This window comes from Colobus angolensis, unplaced genomic scaffold (assembly GCF_000951035.1).
Source record: "Colobus angolensis palliatus isolate OR3802 unplaced genomic scaffold, Cang.pa_1.0 Scaffold27, whole genome shotgun sequence".
Taxonomy (NCBI): Eukaryota; Metazoa; Chordata; class Mammalia; order Primates; family Cercopithecidae; genus Colobus; species Colobus angolensis.
In genome coordinates, this window is record NW_012115932.1 from 13,634,549 (window position 1) to 13,654,783 (window position 20,235).

The window sequence follows — 20,235 nt, forward strand, 5'->3', positions numbered from 1 at the left end:
AGGTGCCCAGCGGATGTTGATTGGATGGATGAAGAGGTGGATTCATAGGTGGATGGATAGTTGTTGATTAGACGGATAGGTGGGCAGATGGATGATAGATGGGTGAGTGGATGGATGGATGGATGAATGGGTGGGTGGATGAGTGGAGGGGGAAGGGCATGGGTAAAGGGTAGGGGCTGGAGGTTTTAAAATTTTCTGATGACCTTACAGGATTCAGATGGACTGAGTTGCCCCATCTTGCCTTTATCTTCCCACCCCATCCCTTTCCCTGTCAGGAGGCGAGGTCCCGTGAGAGCATCATAGCACAGCAATAGAGTACTCTTGAACTTGTCTCCAAACGGTGGACTCCTGCAGATGGTCACTGTTCTAAGCTCACCAGGTCTCCCTGGGACTCCATTCAGATGGCCCTGCTATCCATCCCTTGCACATCAAGCTGGTTCCCCGCTCTCTTCCCTGCTGTCACACCCTCTCCCCACTTCCTTGGGGGCTCTCAGTCCAGTTCTTCCCTTTGCCAGTCTCTGCCCCTCCCTCTCCCTCCAGTCTCACTTCCTTAGTGGGGCCTCTTTTTCCCTCTGAGAGCCGACAGCTGCTGTGACTTGCAGTTTAGCCGTTCACTTCTGAAGACAGCTCCTTGTTTCTTATGTATTTATTTTGTCTCTTCAACTAGATTTCACGGAAGCTCAGGAGAGCAGGAGTCACCCCCTCTCACCCCTTTTCTGACCTGCAGGATCCTGCAGAGTGCCAGATACTCTCTGCATTTGGGGCTGGAGGGCTGATTTGGTTGATTTCACCATAAACTTTCTTCCAGCTCTGTAGTGTGCGTGTGCATGTGTGAGTCCAGGAGTGTGTGAGAATGTGAGTGTGAATGTGCCTATAAGAGTACTAGAATGGAGAGAGTGAAATCCAGCATGTTTCAGAGCAGGATTTGTCAACCTTGGCACTGTTGACACTGTGGGCCAGGAAAGTCTTTGCCATGGGGCTGTCCTGTGCACTGTAGGAAGTTTAGCAGCATCTCTGGCCTCTAGTCACTAGAGGCTAGTAGCAGTGACACCCCCGACTCCCCTCCCCGAGGTTGGGACAAGCAAAAATGTCTCCAGACATCAACAAATGTCTCTTCCAGTGGGGCAAATTCACTCCCAGTTGAGAATCACTGTTTTAGAGAATTCACTGGAATCCTAAGTTTCCTCTTGTTGACTGGGCATGTCACTGACTCGCTAAAAACTGACCACTACAATATGCAGCCCATAAGGTTGATATCATGATCCAGCAAGAGGCCTGAAGCACCTGGCACAGTTCCGGGGCCAAATGCATCTCCACTCATGAGAGGCGATGTGAGTGTGGTGCATGGCTGAGAGCGTGTGCTCCGGAGCCAGCCTGTCTGGGGTGAAATCCTCACTCGGCCCCTTCTTTGCTGTGTTTACCCCAGGATGTTTACTTGATCTTGCACTACCTCAGTTTCCTCACCTGTGAAACAGAGACCATAATAATCATAAACACCCCAAGAACTGCAGATTCACGATTAAATGAGTGACTGTGCGTAAAGCCCTTGGAATAGTGTCTGGTACGCGGTAAGTGTTTGGCAGAGGTTAGCTGTTCTTGTGATTCCTCTGCTCTCTCCTGGTGGGTGGAGGAACACCTCCTCCTTCTAGGCTCCCTCTGGCTGTAATTCTTCGGCCTCGTTCGCTGCTGACTAGCACCCGGGTTTGAGCTCTGGGGTGGCTGCCAGAGGCTTTTGCTGGGTCATTGCAGTCGCCCTGTGGATGCAGTGTCAGGATGCTGCCTCAGTGCTGAGGCTGTCAACACCTGTCCAGAGACTTCCTCTGCTTGCGCGTTTCAGTGAGCGCATTTCACTTGAATCCAAAGTGGACCTGCCGGCTAGTTCTGTTTCCACCTGGAGTGGAGACTCTCCAAAACCCAGCTCAGGGACTGGAGAAGTGAGCTTCGGGCAATTACATTCTTTCTCCATTATTGCTTTTGTTCCTCTTATACAGTCACTTGTCCAAACTCTATTAACACTTGGTGTTGGCTGAAGCTTGTGTTTTCAAACATGTCAGCAGATGGCAGGGCCCCAGATGAGGTACGAATCCATCTCAAAGGGTCACACGGCACTTGATGGCTGCAATCAAAATTGGCAGCTAAGCTGGGTCAGCGTCTCTTGAAGCAATCTTGAGAAATGCAAGAAACAATATAGCCAGAAGAAGGGACATAGCTGCACTTCGTGTTCAGTCACATCCCTTCAGTCCAGTGAGCATTTCTTAAAAGTTCAATAAATATTGATTGCACTTCTGCTGTGGGCCAGGTGCTGGGAATTCAGTGGTCAACAAGATAGACTCAGTCTCCATCCTTACCGAGGCTGGAGGGAAAGACAGGATATAAACAAGTCTAGTATGTATAATAGAGTGTGATGGCTGCAATGGCCTGGTGAGGCAGCAGGGACTCTGGACTCCACTCTGGGTTTGAATTCGCTTTCTGCCACTTTCTATGTGGCTATGAGTAAGTTCCTTAATATCTCTTTGAGTTTCTTGTATGTTACAGGAAGACTAATAACTTGAGGTTACTATGAAGATTAAATGGACTGATACAAGTAAAGTGCTAGGGACTTTTTTTTTTGCTGGCATCTTGCTCTGTTGCCCAGGCTGGAGTGCAGAGGTGCAATCTCGGCTGACTGAAACCTCTGCCTCCCAGGTTCAAGCGATTCTCCTGCCTCAGCCCCCCCCCACGAGTAGCTGGGACTATAGGTGTACCCCACCACACTCAGCTAATTTTTGTGTTTTTAGTAGAGACGGGGTTTCACCATGTTGGCCAGGCTGGTCTCAAACTCCTGACCTCAAATGATCCACCTGCCTCCCATGGTGTTGGGATTATAGGCGTGAGCCACTACACCTGGCAGTGCTAGGGATTTTGTCTGTCTTATCTATCACTGTGACTGTAGTACTCAGAGCAATACCTAGAACACAGCAGGTACTACATACTGTGTCTTAGTGCTTAGTATCTGGCATACACTCGATGTTCACATGAATATCTGTTGAAAACACCATGCAGTATGTACTTGGTGTATAAAATGTGCTTTAAATATTTACCATTTTCTTAGGAAGCAGGGTGTACAGTAGTTAGAATTTAGACATTGAGATCTATCTATATGTCTTATTAGGTGGAGCAGTTGTTTACCAACCCCTTCCTCAGTTTCCTTATATATAAATCAAAGAGAAACATTGAACTTATCTCCTAAAATTGCACAAAGCACAGAGACCCTTCTTTAGTTGTTTTTATGACCCATGGTGCTAGAACAATGGTGTTTACTTTCACCTTAGCTCCCTCTCTTTGGGCTCCTGATGAATAGAGTACTTCAACATGTTTAGGTAGAATTGGTAACTAATCAGTGGATTTGATTTCCAGGATTGCTAGAAGTTCCATCTGCCTCAAAATAGCAGTCCAGTGGCTTGCCAACCTGGGATTTTCAGTATGGGTCCTTGCTGGATTCAGTGACCCAAGATGGTTTCGGTACTTGGGAACATCCTTTTGATCCTTGGCCATAAATGCTTTGTTCTGGGTGGGCTTGTCAGGATACCAGCTTCTGCTTTGGTTCTTACATATGGAGCTTTGGCACAAGGAGAGGTCAAGTCTTTCATAGGGAATGTGTCAGTATTCCCCAGGGCTTGGCAATCTTGCATGATGGGGAAGCTGGAATGGGTATTTGCGGGAGTGGCCAAGGGCCTGAGGGGCTGTGGGTAGGCTTCCCCGATTTGTCTGTCTTTTGTGGACAGGCACTGGGCAGGGTGGATCCGGCTATGATTTCTTCCTCTTGTTTTTCTCCCTTTTTCATCCCTTGTTCAAAAGTTGAGAGTGGTTAGGCCCATCTTAGACTGGTCAGAAGCAAACTGAAGGACAGAGATAAGCCATCAAACTTAGCAGAGGGGCATTCTGGCTTGGAGCTTCCTGTTAGTCATCTAGAAGACAAAACAGAATTGGGTATTCATAGGCAAAGCCACTTCCTTTGTCAGTCATGTCTGCTTTTCTTCAAATGGAGCCTTAAGAAGCCCTTATGCAAGGCAGAAATAGATTTATAAATTAAGTGCCAAAGTCAGTTACTTTCGTTTTTGTAATCAGTGAGTACTTGGAATGAATACGGATCTTCACCTTGAATACCCAGTTTCAAGATCTGTCCAGGACATCTTAAGCCAATCTACTGGCACTTTCTCACCTGACATTGCTGGGCAGAGGATGAGGGAAGATTCCTGAGGAAAGCAGGGAGTTGCTGGTCAAGGAGTAACATACAGTCCTGCCCCACCTCCAGATATCTGATGGACACACCTGATTTGCTCATGCTCCAGAGACTAACACACGTTGTGCATGGTTTTCTTCTGTTGGAAGCCTCAGTTGCTTCCACCATCCTGTCCAGTTGTACTGCCAAGTCCTCAGGCAGACCACTTGGGCTGGAAGAGCAGGGAGCAGAGTCTACCTAGTGAGGACACCAGCAAACTGGAGTGTGTCCAGGCGACAGCAGCCTATAAAGGGAAGGGAGTTGAAGTCAGGCCAAGTGCAGAGGCAATGAAGAAACAGGTTGCATTTATGCAGGAGGAGAGAAGCTTCGGCGTCCCCTGAGGGCCCTCTCAAGGTTTGCTTTTAGACACAGGATTAATTTGGTTAAGTGTTGGTCGACAGAGCCGTTAGTTGCAAACTGCAGGAAAGTAGATTTAAAAGTGACACAAAGTTCTGAAGGAGTGAGCCTTGTTCAGGAGATAATATAATGCTAATAAAAAGAAAAGTGACTACCATTTACTGAGCACTTACTATGGCTGGACATTAAGTCAAGTTGTGTATGGGCATTAATATCAGCTGAGCCTCCCAGGAACCCAGTAAGGTAGGGACCATTATTTCTTGCATTCTACAGTTGAAGGAACTGAGGCTTAGGGAGATGCAGCCTCTTGCTGGAGCAGCCTGTCCCTGGCTCCTACAGTGCCTTTCTGTGGATTACAAAAAGATACTCCTCCTCTGGTGGGCACAGCGTGAGGGCAGTGTGCAAGCCTTGGCAAGCAGATCACAGGTTGGGTGCCAGCCTTCACTGCTCTCTTGACTGGGTGGCCTTGTGCAGGCCATAGCCTGGGGCAGTTGTACAATGCAGCCCTAGGCTTGAGGCCAGAGCCAGGAAAGGACAGAACTGGCCTCAAAAGCCACATCTGTCTGACTCCGGAGACAACTAGCTCTTAACTCCTAAGCTTTATCATCTTTCAGGATGGAGACTTCATCTCTCTGAATGCACACAAAGGGAGGTTAGGGATATGGGGGATACCTGGGAGTAGAGGGGACAGCCTGTGCTCCTCTCCATTTAAGCATCCTAAAAACCCTGCTAGATAGGTACTGTTAACATCCCCATTGTAAGAAAGTGAGACCCAGACAGGTGAAGTCACTTGCCCAAGATAACACAGTAGTGAGTCGCAGAACTGGGGTTCCTTCTGAACCGCTCTGGTCTTTTAATGTGGTTTAGGCAAGCGTGTTGGGGAGACAGTACCAGGGGAAGGAGGAAGGATGGAAGAGGGAGGGAAGGAGATAAGTGGGAAGAGGCAGAGATGAATGAGAGTTAGAGACTGGAGGTGGTGTCTGTGATACAAAAGAATCTGCACCGAACCCAGCGGCATTTCACCCAGCTTGTGCATAGGGGTTAGACACAGAGCAGCATTGGCCATTTAGATCCTGTTCACTTAGTGGCTCAGTCTGTGGTCTGTGTCCTCAATGTTAAAAGGAGGTAATTATGAAGAGGCGGACCTGTAGAGTAGAGGAGTGGGAAAGAGCATGGGTCTGTACTCCCAGGTCCAGCACTGTGTGACCTTGGGCAAGGCAAGTAACCTCTCTCTGCCTGAGTTTCTGTATCTGAAATTTGGAAATAGTAAGACTTCTCACTTCCAACGATTATTGTGAGAATTAAATGAGTAAATGCACATGGAGAACTTAGAATCATGTCTGGGATATAAGTGATTGCTACACACTAGTTCTTATTAGGATCCACAATGATAACCCACTTCCAGAAAAGTAGGGCATGCCTACGTTTAGTTCCTGTTTAGGAATAATAACCTTTTTACAATGGTATCTTCTTATCTTAGCTCCCCACCCAACCTTGTGGGGTGGGTAAGAGTGGCACAATAATGCCTACTTTACAAGTGGTGGAACACGTTTAGAGGGAAAATGAGTCTGTTTTGTAGCGGTCACCAGCTAGAGCGGGTTTGGAGGAGTCTGGAGATGTAGCTGCTCCCTGTCGTGTGGGCAGCAGGAGGACCGAGGGCATCATGAGGGACTGGAGCTCACACCGGGGCCTTCCTCCTGGTAAATCTCCTACACAGGTTCCTTCCCTTGCATAGCCTTCTCCGTCATCCCAGTGGTCTGTGCCAGTGGGGGAGGGGCATGGACCCAACTCAGCTGGCCTGTCTCCAGGAAGCCTCCTGTGGCCCCCATGCATGGCTCCAGCATGCTATCTCCCGTGTTCTCGAAGCACCTGTACTTCCTGAGCCCAGACCATCCATCTGGTCATTGCAGGTGGACCTGTCAGCTTCTCCCATTAGAATACAAGGCCTTGGCTATCTAATTCTACCATTTGGTTACTGGTTATGAAGCATTACAACATGGTAGGCTCTTCACATGCTAGGACTCTGTTTCTTTCTCATAACAACTTGTCATAGATCCCTGGGGTGCCTGAGCTGGAACTCAACCCCAGGCCTGGCTGAAGGAGGGGTTCAGGTTCTCAGAGGCCACAGCTGCCTGGCTCTCCTGCCATCCTGCTCACCAGTTCATCTCTCCCACCTAGTATAACACCTCACAACACTTCAGGTGCTTAGTATGCAGTTGTTTCTTTTTAATTGTAGCAAAACATGCATAACAAACGATGTACCATTTTAACTGCCTGGTGTACAGTAAGAGGACAGTCCATAGTAAATATCAGCAGCCTCTTTGTCACTCAGGCTGAATGCAGGGCCTGTGTTGAGGAGAGGTGAGCTTTGGTTAACAGAAGGTCTTGGGAGCCAGGCTGACTCTGAAATGACTCTTGTGGCAGGCAATAGGTTTGCATGTCAGTTTTGTTTAGCCCAGGTGGGCTGCGTGGGCGTGGAATGGACTTGAGGCAGGGATAGCAGGAAGGAGCAGAGACTAAAGAGATCCAGAGGTCTCACCTAACTGCCTTTCTTTCTATTTCACAGCCATATACAACTTCCAAGGCAGCGGAGCCCCCCAGCTCTCCCTGCAGATTGGTGATGTGGTGCGAATACAGGAGACATGTGGAGGTGAGTTGCTGGCCCATGCCCCGGGTGCTGGACCCTTGGCTGGTGGAAGCCCATAGTACACCCAGACCCCCCAGCCCTCTCTCTGAACCTGCAACTGTGTGGTCTGTTTAAAAACGTTTTGGTAACGCTAGCAATTAGAATGTACTAAACAGAAATGCTTTCTCATTTTAGGAATGTATGTTTCATAGCAAAAGCCTAAATGGGTGGTTCGATGTTTGTTATACTCTCCATTTGCCTCAGCCATGGGGCTATTCAGCCTGTGACTCTTGCTAGATACAGTTCGTTATTAGTATTAATATCATGATAAAGGGAAATAAGCATCATTAGGGTTTGGAAGGGTCCCATAAATCACACCTCTAATTCCAGGAGAGCTGATGTGCACAGTCGTGTAATTTGTTTACTGCATGAAGGCACCCAGTCTTGGGAGCAGGAGCTCACTGCCCTCCCCAAGCTGGGAGCCCTGTCTTGGGCAGTGTGGTGGTATCTCTTTCTTTCTCCTACGAAGGTGCCATTGCCTTGTGAAGCCAGGTGTCTACTGGGCTGTGTCCACCCATGGTAGTGTGGTGGTCGGGAGTGCTTTTTAAAATTTGCACAAAGACTAATGGCCTTTGACTCAAGTCAGGCAGTTGGAAATCAATATGTCACTGATAAACTTGATAATGGGAGCATGGCTTGGGCACGAGAACCAAATGAGCTACTAATCTGTTACTCGCAGTCAGGCATGCTCCCATCCCTCACTGGCCCAATTGGCCCACCACAGTTCCCTCCTGCCTGGGACTGCTGGTAGCTCCTGCTACATGGAGGGCACAGAACATGGGCTTCCTGTGTCTGGGTAGAAAGGCAGAGGAAGAAGAGAGAGTGGATTGAGCACATAGGCCTGGTCTGCCCCCAGTGAATCCATCAGATAAGGACCTGGGGAGGGAGTGAAGGTCAGGGAGGAGCCACATGTGCCACTGTGAAGGAGGACTTTCGTGGGGAAAGGCGGTCACTTGCAAGAGTAGCCGTCTTTGGTCCTTTCCACAAAATAGACACTGTGCTAAATTCTTTATAACACATGATCCTAGTCACTGCTCACCACAACCCATAGGACAAGCGGTGTCATTTCCAGTACTGGATTAGCCACACGCAATCTCCTAGGCAATGGAGCCCCCAGCTGGGTCTGAAGATTTGTACAAGGATGCTTGTGTAAGCACATACACACACACACAAAGACACGCACAAACATACGTGTGTACATATATACACATATGCATACCTGTGCACATAGATACAACCAAAAAACATACAGAAAACCATTTTTGAGGGAAATAATTTGAAATTTGATATTTCAAGATAACTTTAAAAGGGGTCATGGGGGAAATGAGAACTTTGTTCATCTTCCTTATATTTATTTTATGCTTTAGTATTATTTTTACTTGGGGTTGTAGATGAGGGGATACCAGGGCCTGCAAAGTTCACACTCCGGCCCTGTTGAAACCTTTTACACAAGGAGTGGACAAGGCTGGAGGAGAGGCGTGGGGACACTGTCCTAGAGAACTGGGTCTGTGATTCCAAGCACCCTGCCCCCTGCCCACAGCATAACCCGATCTTTTACAAATCTAGTTCTGCCCAGTGGCAGACAAGCAAACTGTAGGTGACTACCAAGGGCAAAGAATGAAAATGAAAACAGCAGCAACTCTCCTCAGTGCCTCTTTCATGCTACTGGATGCTGATGCTGAGAAACAGGTACGAGACCTCACATTTGCAGATGAGGAAACAGAGGCAGGGAAATGACTCATCTCAAGTTGCACAGTGAGCCGGTGGATTTTTTTTTTTTTTTTTGAGACGGAGTCTTGCTCTTGTCTCCCAAACTGGAGTGCAATGATGCAATCTCGGCTCACTGCAGCCTCCGCCTCCCAGATTCAAGCAATTCTTGTGCCTCAGCCTCCTTAGTAGCTGGGATTACCAGCATGCACTACCATGCCTGGCTAATTTTTGTATTTTCAATAGAGACGGGGTTTCGCCATGTTGATCAGGCTGGTCTCGAACACCTGGCCCTAGGTGATTTGCCCACCTCGGCCCCCCAGAGTGCTGGGATGACAGGCGTGAGCCAACGCTCCTGGCCCCAGTGGCTCTTTTCTGATGGCCAAGCCCACACTCTTTCCTCCACCCATGCCTGCCAAAACAATAACAAGGCCTTGGTCATTATTTTCTGTGTCCTACATTGTGAAATCCAGATGAGCATTTTTCTCTTCATTGTATGCAGTTTCCCTGGATAGAAAGCTTGAGGGAACAAACCTCCCCCACAGGCTGCCATAGTCAGAGCCTTGCCAGTACCTTTTCCTGGCCTGGTGCCCTGAACTTTACGAAGGCTACTCTGGTGGACTCAAGCCACCTTTAATCATCTCTGGGACACCTTTATCCTTTCTTTGGCTCTGATTTTCCGTTTCTAATTCAATTAGTCTTTTCAATTAGTCTTATTTTAATGTATCTTTGTAAATTAGTCACAATATCTTGCTGGAAAAAGCTGGATATATTCATTTGGTAAGTGGCTAATAATTTATTAATTCTTTGAAAAGACAGTGTTCAGAAGTCTGCTAGAATGAGTCTAGCTATCTGAGGAAATATCATATCTCCCGGTATGCAAATTATTAGGACTTCTCATGCATACGCTCATGGCTATGCAGAGTTTCCAAACTGGAATTTAGGGGATCCAAAGGCTTCTTGGGGTGCCTTGAGTGGCAGAAGGAAATGGAGCCAGAGGGGGTCTGAGAGCAGGTCTGGTGTTGTCTACTTTGCAGATGGGGTGTGTGGTCTGTGATTCTGATAGAAAAAAATAGTTCCTCCAAAAATATAAAAGATGTGAAAACCACAATGTTAGTCAAAAATTGGTCAAAACTGTGTAGTAGAAAGATTATGGGTGTACCGGTGAAACCTTCTTATAGAAAACTACTTCAAAAACAAAATCCAGCCAATTGAAAGGTGAATCACAATAAAGGAATATAGGATTAAAAAGCTGTGATAAAAGGAAATAGTGGCCAATATTCGGTCAAAATGAATCGGTTTATAAAAATTGATATTAAAAACAGTAGTAATGTCTTATAGAAGGCACAAACATTAAAAAAAGTGTGATTTTTTCCCCCCCAATCACTTCCTTCAGTGATATTTGGTTGACATCTTTCCTGAGATTTGGTGACATTAGAAGACTTGAATCTCATATCCATGTGCTGCTCACCCACTTCTTCCCTTTCCCCAGTTCAAATAAGACCTGGGGGAGGAGTGAGTTTGGGATGTTTTCTTTCCTTTTCTTTGTCTTCTCTACTGAAATAAGCCTTATGATTGGCCAGTCCACCGTACAAATGGTCATGTAGCTGGGGAATGAAATGCCAGATGCCCCTGACATCATGATATTTATGGCTACCAAAAAGAATGTTACTGTTGGGAACCTAGATAATATTTTTAAAAATCTAATAAAATTGAGACTTGGGAGGAGAATGGAAGAGAATAGCTAACTCAATGACATCACTTTGACAACAAAGTCAATGAATATTAATTGGAAATAAAACATGAAATTAAAAAAAAACCGCTTCTATCTTTGAATGCTTTTCATAACAATTTTCATTTTAGAGAAGTTTTTAAGAAATCTTTTTAGTGATAAAGTCACATTGAATCGAAGTTCAAATGTCCCTCAATTTCACTTGGTTTCTTTTTCTTCTGTTAAATACAAATAAGATTAAATAAAATTTTTATTTACATAGTATCTTCACTATATGCTCATTTTTATGAGAGTGTTTTAAAAATCATATTTTATCTTTTTATCTGTTATTCTATGTACATAAAAATAAATGAAGAGTTGACTGGAATGATATTAATAGTGTTTTTCTGTGTAATGGGATTCAGGATAATTCTTTAAGTTTTTATGTTTGTACTTTTCTGTTTAGTTTAAATTCTTTATAATAGCATATATTAGTTTTAAACATACAAAACAAAGTACAGTCTTTAAGCTGGGCATGGTGGTGTATACCTATAGTTCTAGCTACTTGGGAGGCTAAGGCAGGAGGATCTCTTGAGACTAGGAGTTCAATACTAACAAGACTCTATCTCTGAAAAATGAGGCAAAAAAGGTATGAAGAGTAAAATAACAGTCACTTACATCCCAACCACCCATAATTAATCATTGCCAACACCTGAGGATGTTTGCTTCCAATCTACAAGACTGCATCATCATCATCATTATTATTATTACTGAGATGGGGGTTTCACTTTGTTGCCCAGTCTGGTCTCCAACTCCAGGGCCGAAGCAGTCCTCCTGCCTCAGCCTTCCAAGTACCTGGGATTACAGATGCATGCCACCCTGTCGGTCTTTCAATAGTTTTAAAATCTTCCCCACCACCTCCAGTAAAGAAATGAAAAGAGCACTGGCTTTTGAATCAGAAAGTTATTCCATGCTTCTGCTACCCACTAGTGGAGTCATCCTGGGTATGTAAGCTTTAGGTTTCTCATCTGTCAAGTGGGTTGTTTTCACCTTGCTCCTGGGCTTGTTATGAGGATAAAATGAGAAAAAGTAAAGAAACTGTCTAGTACCAGCCTGGCTCATAGAAGGTTCTCTGTGTTTGTTAATTCCATCCTCTCCCCCATTATGTAGCACTTTACCGAAACTCACAGAGGTATATTTTTACAACATGGCCCAGAAGCTGAATCTTTGCCTGGAATGGGTGAGGCTAGCCCTTCCTTGCCTATGTACTAAATTTACTAAGCTGGATGAAGAGGGAAAACAGGACCCTAACCTGAAAGTTTAAATACGGGTGAATTTCACTTTTTATTATAAAGATAATGTATTGTTATGATAAAAACTCCCATAGTTCAAGATGGTACTCATGCTATGCCATGCTAAGCCTTAGACATGAAATGCTGACTTCATTGTCCATATTATATCTCTCATGCTGCCTCTTTTACCTAGAGGCGGCATAAACATTCTGTGTTTTAGATGTGGAAAACACATGTAAGTGTACTGAGCATAGGAATTCCTCATAGAAGGGACAAACATGAAAAAAGCAGTGTTAGTTTATTTCCCCTCAGTCACTTCCTCCAGTCATACTTGATTGACATCTTTCCTGATATTTGATGACATCGGAAGACTTCAATCTTATATATGCATTGTGCAGCTCACCTACTTCTTCTGTTTCCCTGGTTTGAACAAGACCTGGGGAAGGAGGGAGTTTGGGTTGCCTTCTTTCCAATTCTTTCTTCTCTACTGAAATAAGCCCTCTGTGATCAGCCAGTCCACTGTAGAAATAGCCATGTAGCTGGTGATTGAGATGCCAGATGCCCCTGACATCTTTGTATGAAGCTCCTGGAATGTACTCATACTGTGTTTGGATGTAGTTTTGGGGTGGAGGAACTGTATCATGCCCTCCTAAGGCAACAACTTCCTACCTCCAAAGGCTGTCATAGGAGAATTGCTTGAGCTCAGGAGTTCGAGGCTGTAGTGAGGCATGATCACGCCACTGCACTCCAGCCTGGGCAACAGAGTGAGACTTTGTCTCTAAAAATAAATAAATAAATAAACAAATAAAATCAGAGGAGTGAGGGAGGAGATGGATAGAGCATCCTCTGCTTTTAAAAAATAACGCATTGCTTTTGTTGTTGCTGTTTTCCAGAAATGCAACTCCATACTCTGTGTACTATTCTGAGACCTTCTGTTCTCATTTGAAAATATTGGAGTGCTTTCTAAGTGAACACATATTTATTACCATATTGTTGGTTTGGCTGCAAAAAGCTTGGCACAATGACATTTTGAATGTACCCTTCACCGAGTAGGGTACACCCAGAGCCATACACAGTGGGCATGCTAATAACTCTTTTGAGGGTGATCTTGACCCATCCAAATTATTTGCTTTTAGTATAAGTGAGGACATTATGAGCACTTAATATGGAATATTTTTAAAGCACCACCTTGTAAGGTGATAGTCTTTTGTTCAGGTGTGCTGTAGTGACAGGTCACTTTGAAAAGGACTCCATTTTCTTCAGTAAGGCTGCTCCATTATCAGCAGTGTATATATGAAGTTTTCTTCCCTTCTGTATGAGGATGAGGCTAAGACGTCAGTAAAATTCCATTATGTTTCATTTGAAGCATGTCTCTTTGCTTTGTAGTGATGGACATATGTTGAAACGACCTTAGTGAAAAAACAAAAATGATATTATAAATCCATATGTCCTGAAAATAAAATAGAAAATGTGCCCAACTTTCTCTGCATTATTATTAATTGATTTTTTTAAAAGAATGGTATCTACTAACTCTTTTGGACACTGGGCAAACTCTCTGAGTTTGAGGCACTATTATTCTCATTTTATAGATGAGGGGACTGAGGCTCAGAGGAAAGTATTAACATGTCTATGATCACACAGTTAAGTAGCAGATCTCCATCAAATTCAGACTTTGCATAGTTCATACTCTTTAAAATTTTTAAAATTGTGTATATTTAAGGTATACAACATGATATTATGAGATACACATAGGTAGTAAGATAGTTATGATAGTGAAACAAATTAACATATCCATCATCTCACATAGTTACCTTTTTTGTTTTTGTTTTTGTGGCATCAGCAGCTAAAATCTAATCATTTAGCAGAAATCTCAAATACAGTACAATTTTATTGACTACAGATGCCTTGTTGTACATTAGATCTCTAGACTTGTTCTTCCTACATATCTGTTACCCTGTAACCTCTAATCTACATTTCCCCATTTCATTCCTCCCATCCCCTACCCCGCCCTGGTAACTACTGTTTCATTCTGTATGTCTGTTTATTTGACTCTTTTGTTTTTTTGTTCCATATATAACTGAAATAATGCAATACTTTCTGTGTTGTCTTATTTCACTTAGCATAATGTCTTCCAGGTTCATCCATGCTGTGACAAATGGCAAGATCTCCTCCTTTTTAAAGGCTGAATAATATTCCATTGTATATGTACATTACAGTTTCTTTATCTGCTCATCCATTGGTGAGCATGTGGGTTGTTTCCATATCTTGGCTATTGTGAATAATGCTGTAATGAATATGAGAGTACAGACATCTTTACAAGGCAGTTATTTCATTTTCTTTGGATCTATGCCTTGAAGAGGGATTGCTGGGTCATATGCTAGTTTTATTTTTAATTTCTTTAGGTACTGCCATACCTTTTTCAACAATGAGTGTACCAATCTACATTCTCACCAACAGTGTAGAAGAGTTCTCTTTTTTCCACAACCTCGCTAACATTTGTTATCTCTTGACTTTTTGATAATAGCCATTTTCACAGGTATGAGGTGACATCTCATTGTGGTTTGATTTTCATTTTTCTAACAACTAATGATGTGAAGCACCTTTCCATATATCTGTTGGCCATTTGTATGTCTTCCTTGGAGAAATGTCTATTCAGGTCCTTTGCCTATTTTGTACTCATTTTTATACTATTGAGTTATATGAGTTCTTTATAAAATTTTTGATATTAACCCCTTATCAGAAGTATAGTTTACAATTTTTTCCCTAATTCACACGTTTTTGTTTCATTTTGTTGTTTTCTTTGGTATGCAGAAGGTTTTTAGTCAGGATTCACACTCTTTACCAGTGTATTAGTCTGTTTTCACACTGCTGTAAAGAACTAGCTGAGACTGCATAATTTATGAAGAAAAGAGGTTTAATTGACTCACAGTTCTGCATGGCTGGAGAGGCCTCAGGAAACGTAAAATCATGGTGGAAGATGAAGGGGAAGCAAGGCATGTTTTACATGGCAGCAGGAGAGGCAGACAGAATAAGAAAGGAAGTGCCATACTTTTAAACCATCAGATCTTGTGAGAACTCACTATCACAAGAACAGAATGGGGGAAACTGCCCCTATGATCCAATCACCTCCCACCAGGTCCCTCCCCTGACACATGGGGATTACAATTTGAGATGAGATGTGGGTGGGGACACAGGGCCAAATCACATTATTCCTCCCCTGGCCCTTCCAAAATCTCATGTCCTTCTCACATTGCAAAATCAATCATGCCTTCCCAACAGTCCCCCAAAGTCTTAACTCACTCCAGCATTAACTCAAAAGTCCAAGTCCAAAGTCTCATCTGAGACAAGGCAAGTTCCTTCCAAATATGAATTGGTAAAATCAAAAAAACAAGTCAGTTACTTCCAAGATGCAGAGGGGGTACAAGCATTGGGTAAATTCTCCCATTCCAAAAGGGAGAAATTAGCCAAAACAAAGGGGCTACAGGCCCCATGCAAGTCCAAAACACAGCAGGGCAGCCATTGTATCATAAAGCTCCAAAATCTCCTTTGATTCCATGTCTTACATCTGTGCAAGGTTACGTTGGTGCAAGGGGTGGGCCCCCATGGTCTTGGGCAGCTCTGCCTCTGTGGCTTTACAAGGTACAGCCGTCACAGCTTCTTTCACAAGCTGGTATTGAGAGCCTGCAGCTTTTCTAGGCACACGGTACAAGCTGTTGGTGGATCTACCATTCTGGGGTCTGTAGGATGGTGACCTTCTTCTCACAGCTCCACTAGGCAGTGGCTCACTGGGGACTCTGTGTGGGGGCTCCAACCCCACATTTCCCCTCTGCACTGTCCTAGCAGAGGTTCTCCATGAAGATTCTGCCCCTGCAGAAGACTTCTGCCTGGACATCCAGGCATTTCCGTACATCCTCTGAAATCCAAGCAGAGATTCCCAAAGTTCAACTCTTGTCTCCTGTGTACCTGCAGGCCTAACAGCACATGAAAGTTGCTAAATCTTGGGTCCTGCACCCTGTGAAACAACAGTTTTAGCTGTACCTTGGCCCCTTTTAACCATAGCTGGAGGTGGAGTGCCTGGGACACAGGGCGCCAAGTCCTGAGGCTGCACAGAGCAGCAACGGGGCCCTGGGCCCAGCCCACAAAACCATTTTTCCCTCCTAGGCCTCTGGATCTGTGATTGGAGGGGCTGATATGAAGATCTCTGAAATGCCCTGGAGACGTTTTCCCCATTATTTAGGCTGTTAACATTCAGCTCCTTGTTACTTATGTAAATTTCTGCAGCTTCCTTGAATTTCTCCACAGAAAATGGGTTTTTCTTTTCTATCACATGGTCAGGCTGCAAATTTTCCAAACTTTTACTCTCTGCTTCCCTTTTAAACATAATTTCCGATTTCAGACCATCTCTTTGTGAGTGCATATGATTATATACTTTTAGAAACAGCCAGGTCAGATCCTGAATGCTATGATGCTTAGAAATTTCTTCTGCCAGATACTCTAAATCATCTCTCTTATGTTCAGATTTCTACAGATCTCTAGGACAGGGGCAAAGTGCCGCAGTCTTTTGCCAAAGCATAGCAAGAGTGACCTTTGCTCCAGTTCCTAAGAAGTTCCTCATTTCCATCTGAGACCACCTCAGCCTGGATTTCATTGTCCATGTCATTATCAGTATTTTGGTCAAAACCATTAAACAAGTCTCTAGGAAGTTCCAGACTTTACCACATCTTCCTATCTTTTTCTGAGCCCTTCAAACTGTTCCAACCTCTGCCTGTTACCCAGTTCTAAAATTGTTTCCAGATTTTCAGGTATTTTATGGCAGTCCCCCAGTTCTGTCAGTACCAAGTTTCTGTATTATTCTGTTTTCACACTGTTATAAAGAACTACCCGAGACTGGGTAATTTATGAAGAAAAAAGGTTTAATTTACTTGCAGTTCTGCATGGCTAAGGATGCCGCAGGAAAGTTACAATCATGGTGGAAGGTGAAGGGAAAGCAGGTACATCTTACACGGCAGCAGGAAAGAGAAAGAGCAAGGGGGAAGTGCCACACTTTGAAACCATCAGATCTCGTGAGAACTTGCTGTCACCAGAACAGCATGAGGGAAATCACCCCTATGAACCCCTATGATCCAATCACCTCCCACCAGGTCCCTCCTCTGACACAAGGGGATTACAATTTGATATGAGATTTGGGTGGGGACACAAAGCCAAATCACATCAACTAGTGATAGGTACTAGCTTCCATTTGATCTCAATATTATTATATATTTCAACACACAAGAAAGAAAAAGCACTCCTAAGTACTCACCACTCAGATGAATGTCAACATATTTATATATGTTTACATATAAATATGGTAGCAGGAGAACTTATATATGTGTGTGTGTTTATATGTATATACACACGTATGTGTATACTTTCTTCAGACATTTGTTTTTAAGAAATACAAATTTCGAATGAAATTGAAATCCCTTTTTACCCCTCCTCTATTCTTTTTTCTTTTGTCCATATGTAGGTAACACTTATCCTGAAATCAGTATGTTTTCTTTCCATCCAAGTTTTTGTACTTTTGCCAGATGCATATACTTTCTAACCTTGTCTAACAAATAGTGTTTGTAGCGCTCGTCTGGGGCTAGGTGTTATTTCCCTCACTCTACAGATGAAAACACTGAGGTTTAAGTGACACGACCAAAGGCTATGTGGCTTGGAAATGGCATAGGGAGGACTGGATCTCCAGACCTCAGATTCTTTTTTGATGTTGTGGGATATTTTAAATCTCCTGCCTCCCCTGACTCTTAGAGGATTTGAGAATCTAGATGTATTTGATATTGGTATTTGAGATGTGAAAAGAGAGGATTATCTAAATAACTGGCACTTTACAATTTTCCAAAAGAATTGTACAGATATTTCCTCTTCTCATCTTCCTCCAGAGTGCATGTCTAGTCAGTTCAGGCTGCTGTATATCATAAACTGCTTAAACAACAGAAATTTATTTCTCATACTTATGGAGACTGGAAAGTTGAAGATCTAGGCACCAACAGATCTGGTTTCTGGTGAGGGCTGCTTCTTGGTTTGTAGATGGCTGAGTTCTTATCATAGCCTCGTATGGCAGAGAGCAAAGAGAGAGGGAGCAAACTCTTCTGTGAGGGCGCTAATCCCATTCATAAAAGCTCCATTCTCATGACCTAAGGACCCCACCTCCTAATGCCATCACATCAGGTGTCAGAATTGCAACGTATGAATTTTGGAAGGACACATTCAGGCCATAGCAATGCACATTGTGAATTTTATGTTAAAGAAAGTAGTTATTTCATGGCAAGGGTTAGCAAAAAAGCCCTTGTTATTATTGAATTCAAAAGAGTGTTGAACTCAGGAGCGGATTCTGGGACATGGTAAATGCCATGTTACACTGAGCCTGCTTTTGATCATGGTGTCCATTGTCCAGCAGTTTTTCTCTTTTGTACCAACTGTTGTTATTTGCCCAGTCATGTCTTGGAGCATAGACAGATGTAGCTGATTGGTGACCATATTAGGGAACCAACATCAGTGGTCAGAGATAAATGACCTAGCAGAAGTGAAAATGCCAGAAAAAAGTCATAAGGATAGTCCTGATGCAGGTGATGCCCTAGGCATGGATTTGGATTCGGGTTTGGCTGCTTTTCTGCTGAAGAATGTGTTGGAATTTCTTCCCCACCTGTTTGATCTCAGTGTCACCATCCAGCAAGTGGAGATAAAGCCTTCTTGCAATGAATCCCTGGAGATTTGTTCCTGAAAGCATGTAGCCCAGGGCAATATATATAGTTGGTGCACAAGTAATGTTGATTGAACTTGAACCTGGGAGCCAGAATAAGAATATTGGGTGTAAGTGTCAGCAGAATCCTGTTGTCAGGAGTGAGCTGCAACTCTGAGAATTAGGAAACCTATAAGGTGTATACATATAAGTGAGTTTTGAGGTTCAGAGCAGGCAAACTCCTTGGATCCAGGAAGACTAGGCACCCTAATGGAGTCCCTGTTACAGAGATGCAGATGTGGATATAAGCTTTGTATAGGGACCATCTATTGGTCCCTCGATTGTTTTTCTATTTTTTGGTGGAATTTAGTGGACTTGGCCATCATGTGGGTTCAAGTCACTGCTACCAGATGACTTTATCTGTATTTGCACTCTCTTCCCATCACATGGGAGACAATGTGACCAACCAGCTTTAAGGATTGGCTTCGAAGTCATATAAGCTTGAGTTTGAACCTCGGTTGTATGATCTTGGCCCAGCCCATCAATTTACTTGAATATCAATTTCCTCATCTATAAAATGGGGATGATAATACTTAGCTCACAGTGTTGCTCTGAGGATTAAACGAGAGAATGCCTGTACAACAACATTTAGCATACAGGTTTGCATGTTGCAGGTGACCAGTGAAAGACAGGTAATAATAATATTACAAAGTTGCATTTCTATCTAGTTGGTGAAAAGGGGCAAATAAAGGAGGCTGTTGTATCACAGTGCAGCAGGGTGTTGCTTGAGTGTAAATCTCAGCTGCATCACCCACTAACTGTGTGACCATCAGCAAGCTGCTTAATCTCTGTGCCTGTCTATTTTCATTTGCAGAACTGAAGCAGTAATAGGATTGTTGTAAAGATTAATTTATAATTTGACAAAACAAAACAAAAAATGTCAACAGAGTTACCAGCACATAGGAAGCACTTAGAAAGTATAAGCAGTATTGTTAATTATGGATTATTTTACAATAGTTGTTGACAAATAATTACAGGCTACTGAAAATAGAATGTGATGCTTCATGAAGTAGAACATCTTCCATCACTGGAAGTATTCAGGTGGAAAGTAACTTAGTGGAGATTTAGTTTTGGAGATTCAGACACTGAGAAGCTAGAAATATTAATATTAGGTAACCATCAAATCATTCCCTCATAATATAGGAAGCATAGCGTGATCATTGCTTATGTTCAAAACCTGACACTGCAACCTCTACTAGCTGTGTGATCCTTGGAAAGTCACTTAACTTCTCTGTGCCTCAGGTAGGCCACTCATTTGTAAAAAAGGATAATAACAGTTCACACCTCATACGGTTGTTACGAATATTGAAGGGCTTAATATACAAAGAGTGCTTAGAATGGTATTTTTATTTCCCACCTGAGATTCTCTTTCTAACCTCCCTTTCTTCCTTTCTGTTTTTCCTCTCTCCTTCCTTTCTCTTTCTCCTTCCTCTCACT

The 20,235-nt window shown here is 43.6% G+C and overlaps 1 protein-coding gene across 1 annotated transcript in view; it reads left to right on the plus strand.

Annotated features, from left to right (window-relative positions):
* DOCK2 (dedicator of cytokinesis 2) overlaps window positions 1-20,235 on the plus strand; it is a 447,565-nt gene that overhangs the window by 10,225 nt on the left and 417,105 nt on the right. Inside the window, exon 2 of the mRNA XM_011947752.1 lies at window positions 7,185-7,268. Coding sequence (XP_011803142.1) covers window positions 7,185-7,268 — 84 coding nt within the window. The remainder of the gene's footprint in view (window positions 1-7,184; window positions 7,269-20,235) is intronic.